The sequence below is a fragment of the Capsicum annuum genome, chromosome 3 (genome assembly GCF_002878395.1).
Source record: "Capsicum annuum cultivar UCD-10X-F1 chromosome 3, UCD10Xv1.1, whole genome shotgun sequence".
Classification (NCBI taxonomy): Eukaryota; Viridiplantae; Streptophyta; class Magnoliopsida; order Solanales; family Solanaceae; genus Capsicum; species Capsicum annuum.
The window spans coordinates 19,625,814-19,634,181 of record NC_061113.1 but is presented as its reverse complement, the minus strand read 5'-3'; the positions used below and the strand labels follow the sequence as shown (position 1 = coordinate 19,634,181).

General features: G+C 34.4%; 1 protein-coding gene across 1 annotated transcript; it reads right to left on the bottom strand.

Moving 5' to 3' along the window:
• Positions 1-1,071: 1,071 nt before the first annotated feature.
• LOC107865772 (putative F-box protein At3g17480) lies at positions 1,072-5,913 on the bottom strand. The gene is made up of 2 exons (XM_016711958.2): positions 5,404-5,913; positions 1,072-1,236 (listed from the first exon to the last, which is right to left on the bottom strand). Exons 1-2 carry the CDS (start codon positions 5,911-5,913, stop codon positions 1,072-1,074), a joined length of 675 nt encoding a protein of 224 aa, XP_016567444.2.
• Positions 5,914-8,368: the final 2,455 nt, after the last annotated feature.

Below are 8,368 nucleotides of genomic sequence, written 5' to 3'. Positions count from 1 at the left end.
CATCTATTTTGGTATCATCATACCAAGACTTGCAAGTCATATCTCTAAGCCATAAAATATCAAGTTCCACCTCTTCATTCAACACATAAAGTTTGGACCACCATATCATTCAAACGGTTCAAGAGAATTCATATTACAAAACATATGTCAAATTATGCAAAGGCTCTCTCTTTTCAACATTTCAATAAACATATGGTGGTCATTTATCTTTGACAAACCATGCAATTCTTTCAGTATATATCTTCAATATTTATCAACATGTAAAACTCCTCCTTTCTTCAATTCAAAACCATAATCAAGTCATAAACAATAATCAAGACATTTGTATCATGCTTCTCAAAATGCATTTGAAATAATCAATATCGTATGAAAAGAATGGGAAATCATAGCAAGAGAGGGATTTCATACTTGTATGCTCTCAATTAAATATTAAAACATGATTTCATACATACATATATATGAGTACAAATCAATTTGGGAGAAAGGCCTCAAGACCAAATCAATAATATCATTAAAGAATTCATAATGCAAGATTGCAAATGTAAACTCAAAACCCATTACAGATCCATAATTTCTCAACCTTTAAACATTGTCAAAAATGATTTTCACCATGCCCATGTAGTTTAGGAAAACCCCCACATACCTTAGATTACTTAGATTAAATAGTAGAATACGGATCTTTATTTGTTTCTTGGAAATCTTGAACTTAAGAATTGATTCTTGATCTTGAAGGAAACCCTAGTTTCCATCTTGTTCTTGAGAGTGGAGAGGATTTGGGATGTTGAAAACGGATAGAATATGTCTTATAATGCTTAGGGTAGATTTATATTCGTGAGGGGTAGGTTCTAGGGTGAGGAAAAGACCAAAATACCCCTAAAGAAATAAAAAAAAATCGCAGAATTTCTGTCAGTTGGCAGGCTGACATACTGAAGTAAAATGGGCATAACATTTTGTTTCGATATCGAATTTGGGCTAAATTAGTTGTGTTGGAAAGAAGACTCAAAGAACTTTCATTTGATATAAGCAGGCCCCCTAATTCTTTATATACAAAAAGTTATGATCGATGGAAGTTTACCCTGATCTGTGGTCAATCTGCTGCCACTCTGCTGAAGCATATGCAACACGGATCAAGGCAGTGTGTTCTGCCCTTGACCTGCAGCCAATCTGCTTCCAATCTACTGAAGCAGATGCAACACAGATCAAGGCAGTGTGTTCTTCCCTTGACCTTCGGCCAATCTGCTGAATCAGATGCAACACAGATCAAGGCAGATCGGATGGAACACTCCATTTTACAAAGTCATAACTTTTTGCTCAGATATTTGATTTAGGCGAAATTGGTACCGTTGGAAAGCTACTTCGAAGACCTTTCATTTGATATATAGTAGTTCCTCTAATTCTTTGTATACAATAAGTTTTGTTCGATAAAATATGGCCTAAGTTGAAGTGTCTACAAAAACTTATTTGATAGAATTATTTTCAACTCGTCTTACAGTTAGGGGATTCTTGTGACCTCAATTTATATTCAAAGATTTTCCCACACTATAGGAGTGATCACCACATATATATTAATAAGGAATCATTTAGTTCGGGTCTATATGCATAGGAACGATAGTCTAAATTCTAGCCCGAAAGTACGGGGTGTTACATGCTTACATTCATTCTGATCTCTGGGGTCCTTCTAGAGTACCTTCTAGAAGAGGTGCTAATTACTTATTGACTATTATTGATGACTATTCCAAAAAATTTTGGGTGTTCTTTCTGAAGCAAAAGAATGATGTGTTGCCTATTTTCAAAGAGTGGAAGTCTATGATTGAAAAGTAAACAGGGACGCAGGTAAAATACCTTCACACTGATAATGGTTTAGATTTCTGTTCTAATGAATTTAATGATCTATGCAAGTCAGAAAAAATTGTGAGGCACTTGACAATTTATCATACTCCATAGAAAAATGGTGTAACCGAATGAATGAATAGGACTATAATGGAGAGGGTGTTTTATATGCTCTCTAATGCTGGCTTACCAAGTCTTTTTAGGTTGAAGCTACTTTCATAGCTTGTCTTCTTATTAACCTCTCTCCCTCAGTTGCTATTGATAAAAAGACTCCACAAAAGGTATGGCCGGTACTCCTGCTAGTTATTCTAATTTGAGGATATTTGGATGTCCTACGTATGCTCATATTGATAGTGGAAAGTTGGAACCTAGATCTGTCAAGTGCTTATTTATGGGTTATAAGCCTGGTGTTAAAGGTTATAAGCTTTGGTGTCTAGAAAACAAAAAGATTATAATTATCAGGGATGTTGTGTTTGATGAAACTGCCATGCTTCGGGCTCTCTCCAAATCTAGTACTTCACCCCCAGATGAGCTTAGTGACATGAATCACCAAAAGTCAAGCACCCACATTGAATTGCAGATTGGAGCAGAGTTTACACCAGTGTCTACTTCTCTGTCTAGCCCGAAGATACAGAGTGATACCATTTCTTCTTCACCACCAGTGGCACCATAATATTCTATTACTAAAAATAGGCCTAGGAGAGATATTAGACCTCCTCAGAAGTATGCTAAAGCTGATTTAGTTAATTATGCATTGAATATAGCAGAAGGTATTGATTTCGATGAAGAACTTTCTTCTTACTCAAAGGCAGTTAGTTGTGATGATTTCGATCGATGGATGACTGTTATACAAGAGAAGAGAGAATTACTTCATAAGAATAGAACATGGGATCTGGTGAGATTGCTTAAAGATAAGAAAGTTTTCCGTTGCAAGTGGGTATTTAAAAGGAAAGAAGGAACATAAGAAGTTGAAAATACTAGGTACAAAGCAAGACTAGTTGCTAAAGGTTACAGTCAGGTTCCAAGTGTTGACTTCACAGATGTGTTTTCTCCAGTTATAAGGCATAGCTCGATTCGAGCCTTGCTTGGTATTGTGGCCATGCATAATCTTAAGCTTAAGCATTTGGATGTCAAAACTGCATTCTTACATGGAGAACTTAAGGAGGACATCTATATGCAACAACTAGAGGGTTTTGTAGTCTCAGGAAAGGAGGACTATATATGTTTGCTGAAAAAGTCTCTTTATGGCTTAAAGCAGTCGCCTAGGTAGTGGTATAAGAGGTTTGACTCTTTTATGACCTCTCATATGTTTTGGAGGAGTAGTTATGATAGTTGTGCCTACTTTAAGGAGGTAAGTGATGGTTCATTCGTGTATCTTCTCTTGTATGTTAATGATATGTTGATTGCAGCAAAGGATATGAGAGAAATAATAAAAGTCAAAGACCAGCTCAGCAAGGAGTTTGAGATGAAGGATCTAGGAGCAGCAAAAAAAATTCTTGGTATAAAAATTCTGAGGGATAGAGAGAAGTGTAAGTTATACTTTAGTCAGAAAAAAAATATTGAGAAAGTGCTTCACAGGTTCAATATGCAAAATGCCAAGCCTGTCAGTACTCCATTGGCAGCACACTTCAAACTCTCGGCCACGTTATCTCCAAAGACAGATGATGAGCGTGACTATATGTCTCAAGTTTTATACTCTAGTGTTGTCGGATCTCTTATATATCTATGGTGTGTTCCTGACCAGATTTATCTTATGCCGTCAGTGTAGTTAGCAAATACATGGCAAATCCTGACAAAGAAAATTGGAAAGTAGTTCAGTGAATTTTCAGATACTTGCATGGATCTGCTGATATTTGTTTGCAGTTTGAGCAAAATAACAATGGAGTGATTGGGAATGTTGATTCTGATATTGTAGAAGACCTTGATAAAAGGAGGTCCCTTACAGATATGTTTTCACCATTGGTGGTTGTACTATCAGTTAGAAAGCTACCTTACAGACTACGGTAGCTTTTTTAACTACTGAGGCAGAGTACATGGATATTACAGAGGCTTTCAACGAAGATATTTGGTTGAAGAGTTTGTTTGGTGAACTTAGCAAAGACTTACAGATTACTACGGTCTTTTGCGATAGTCAGAGTGCTATCTTCCTTAGTAAAGATCAGATGTTTCACGAGAGGACAAAGCACATCGATGTTCGGTATCATTTTGTGCGTGAAATTATTGCTCGTGGTGATATTGTGGTGAGCAAGATTAATACCCATGATAACCCTGCTGATATGATGACCAAGATACTATCAAGTGCCAAGTTTGAGCATTTCTTAGACTTGGTTGGTGTTAGCTATTAAGATGTGCCCTTAGGGGCTTTTGTGGAAGAGGTGGAGAGTTTGTCTTGAAATAGATTTGAGTTCTGAATTAGAATTCGTGTCAAGGTGGAGATTATTAGAGTTGTGACCCGAATTTTGTTGGTCTAGCCCTGAAAGTTTTGTAGTGCAACCCATGTTTGTGATTTTCAATGGGGTATGGACCTTTATGTTTTTGAGCCTAGGACTTATTTGTACGCACATACTATATAAGTGCAATTAGTGGGCCGATTTTGGACATCCAGAAATTACGTCTTTCTCCACATTGTATTCCTCTCCTTTCATAGTGAATTCCCGCAAGGGTTTCCACGTAAAGCTGTATGTTGTTTTTATTTTTCTTTTTGCTTATTCTGTCCAAATCATAACATATACCAAATAGGGGATAAAAGTAAGAAAAAGAATAAAAGAATCTAAACATGTACATCCATTGAACACAAATAAAATCTGCAATTTTCAAATTTGATGAACAGAATTTAATTGCCCTTCAAACATCTAAAGCCAGCAAGAACAAGAATTATAGCTGGAACAACCAGAAGAAAATTGAATTGATTTAGCATATCCAGAATGAAAATCGTGAATATCATTAACCAGGGGAAGCTAAACTTTCCACATGCAATAGTGGTAAATGTATATTCATTGAAATTTCTAATTCTGGCTTAAATTCATTGAATTCTTTTCTCCGCACGTCGTACTCAATAAAACCAATGAAACAACCATGTTCGGTGCTAAAGTTTCTCCATAATATATTCCCGTTCTCCTTTACACATATGAAGTCAACTAAGCCCTGGGGGGATTTTTAAATCAATGAGCCTGGAGTTAGAAGCTTCATGATGTTAATCCAGGTCAATAAGCCAGTTTCCCCATTTTTCTCCAGCTCCCAAATTGAAAACTCCCCTTTAAGAGTCCTGGAAATACAGACATGATTGGCGAAAGTACACAATCTCTAACTCGACTAGCTCCCATCCTTTATTGGGGCTGGAGTTACAATAAATTTTTCGTCAGATAGGTCTAAAGACATAACAAAGCATTCAGAGTCATTGCCTCTGGCAATAAGGTTAACAGTACCGCTTAATGAAACTGGATGTTGGTACATGGAACGGAATCCAACGGGAACTCTAGAATCCTCCATCCTTCTCCAAGATTAATTAATAACTGAAAATATTTCAACGATATGATTCTGATGGGATTCATCGATCACCTTTACATGTACTACCTTGTAATCCTCCGCCAAAGAATCATAGGCAATACCAAATAGCGAGTATGTCCAGAAAAGTAACGGCATATTATAACTGGGGATCAGCTTGTATTTTTGAATAGCAGGATTCCATAACATCATACTAGTATCATTTTTAATAAAGACCAAACCGTTGCACGAAGACACTTTTAAATTGGCAGAAACATCATTGAGGAATCCCTGGATAGGCGGATCAAGCAACATAACCTTGGAATCAACAGTAAGTGATGCTTCTGCTGATCCAATTTTATCATTAGACAAGATCGTAAAGGGAGAAAATTTTTCAAAAGTAACAAACAGAACTTTTTGACGACTAATATCAGTAGAAGATTTATGTAGATGTGACTTGATGAAGTCGGGGTCATTGATGGAACAACACCATGATTTGCAACTACTTTTGAACCGTAAAAGAGATTTTACCGGTAGCTCTAAGAGGATGGATTCAACAATATCGTCAGGCAAGTGAGGGATTTTCCAGTGGCTAGCCATTGAGTTCTGTAACAGGATGTCCTAAGGGTTTAGGAGTAGTGGTTTTTAACCATTTTATTGTCAAAACAGGTTATTTCAATTAACGGATTGGGCCCCAAACCGTCCAAAATCTGAACTAAAGCTTTCACTATAAGGCGGATCAGGAAGGTCAAGTCATAAGTGTCTATTGTATATAGCCTTGTCATGCATTTCCGTCAACGTCTACTTCCATGGCTAGAACCATGACTTCATTGTCACATGATTGTCGCTAAATTAAAAAACACAAAAAAAATTCGCATGTTACTTCTTTTTCTCTTATTAATGATGTTTCAAACATTTAAATACTACTAGATTAATCGCAAGTGTCTTGCACGTGTAATCTTTGATTATTTAATATTAGACCATTTTATTCATCATGGAGATTTTTAATAAAATACAAAAAGTTCAAATCATTTCTTAAAGATCTTTCATACTTTAATATAATAATGTAAACATAACATAAATTTTATTGTAATTTGTAAGCTCATATATATTTTAGCACCAAAATTTTCAAGTGATTAATGAATCATCACTTCTGCATGTGTTTATTATGCAGTACCTCTTTTTCTTGCTGCTAGAGGCTAAGAGAGACGCACCATTTTTTTTTTAACTTTTTCAATATTTAAAATTTTTCTTTGTTTTTAAAGTCAAATCTTTAGAAAATCTTTGATTACTTACATAAAGACTTTTAAAAATTTGACATTTCTTGTATTTTTTCTTATTCTAACGCTTTCATATTTATTTCTAGATTTTTCAAATTTTCTTAAAATCAACTTTAGTTGATTTAGAATTTCTAAACTAATGAAAGAAGTATTAGTTGTTATTAATTCTGATGACTTCTAATAAGGAAATATTTTACTATAAATATTTAATTAATTTGCAACTCTTACATATTAGGAAAATAATGAAAAGATGATTTTATTTAAGGCAGAGACTTTTAATGAATGACAAAAAGGTTCAAACCATATTTCTAAGTTCCTTCACACTTTTAATATAGTAGTTATAGTTATAGTTATAGGTATTGTATAAGAAAATAATATTGTATACGTGCTTTGCACGTGTATTCTGCGTCAACTAATAAAATTCTACATATTTTTTTCATATTTTTCCCTATAAAACTATACATTAATTAATGTATGGATAAGGACTTTTGGAATTGAGGTGTAGTAATCGATGCATAATTTAATGGATATTTTTTTATGAACGCCACAACAACAATATATTCAATGTAAAGTGGAGTCGAGAGAAAATAAAGTGTACACAAATTTTATTTCTATCTCAAAGGTATAGAAAGGTTATTTCTCATAGATCCTCACTCTAAACTACATGGCCCAGTATCAAATTGACCTTCTATCCTAATCAGTGTTCTCCACAATCTCTTATTTAAGTTGAATCTACACCATATCCACTCCATATATTACATAGCCAATTTAGCTATCGCTCTATAGAACTCGACTTTAAAGTTTGATAAAACCTTAAATAGAATAAATACAAGTGTCCATAAATAAAGACTCACACCATCCTAAGCAAATTGTATTAATGAGAATTATGTTGACGTCGTGCTATTGAAAAATAATTTAGTTAGTAAAAAATAGTAATTAAAGCCTAAACCTATTTTTTTAGTTTGTAACCCACGGTAATTTGGGTGACTATATACTCTTAAACCTAAATTAATTTCATAAGAACAGTCCTGACCTAAATTGGATACTTAATCCAAATTAAGAAAAGACAAGGTTAGTAATATTAATTGATATAAAGAAATTCTAGTTACATAATATTTCTTTTTTTAAAACCATATATTTTAGAACTCTTTTTTACATACATAAAGAAAAAAATATAATATCTATTAATATTAATTTTTCATGTATTTTAGGATTCTTTAATTTTTTTAAAAAATTAAGTAATAAATAGGGGAAGTCGGTGAAAATTTGTTCTTTAGAAGTGAGTTCATGCAATGGTTTTGTCCTTCTTTGCCATTTTGATTTTGGTATGATATTATGGAATCCTGTAATTCGAAAATACAAACGGATTCCAATGCCTCGTCTGTTGCAACAGGAGCCTTGTATTGTATGGCCAAAATTTGGTTTTGCCTATGATTTTGTGGCCGAGGATTACCAGGTCTTATATGTACATCTGGTTAGCGAGGATACATTGTTTAGACCTTACACAGTGTATCCACGTTACATTGCTGGAATATATTTTGTGAAAAATCAATCTTGGACAACAATTGGCAATCCCATTTTCCATTGTACTTATACGGCGATCCAGTTTCATTTAACGGTGTCATTCACATAATTGCATCTACAGGTGAAGGCAGAATGGCTGAATCCGAACAATGGGTTATATCTTTCCATCTAGCAGATGAAAAATTTATTGTAACGCCAGTGCCAAATATGTGTGGGAAACACTTGAAATTACGTGCTTTGGGTGATCGCGT

Excerpts from the sequence above, each read along its gene's own strand:
- LOC107865772 (XM_016711958.2), bottom strand. The coding sequence starts at position 5,913 with ATGGCTAGCCACTGGAAAATCCCTCACTTGCCTGACGATATTGTTGAA. Across the intron at positions 1,237-5,403 it reads CTTTGGCGGAGGATTACAAG|ATTGGCCGAAGGTCAAGGGA; the intron begins GTAGTACATGTA and ends CTGATTCAGCAG.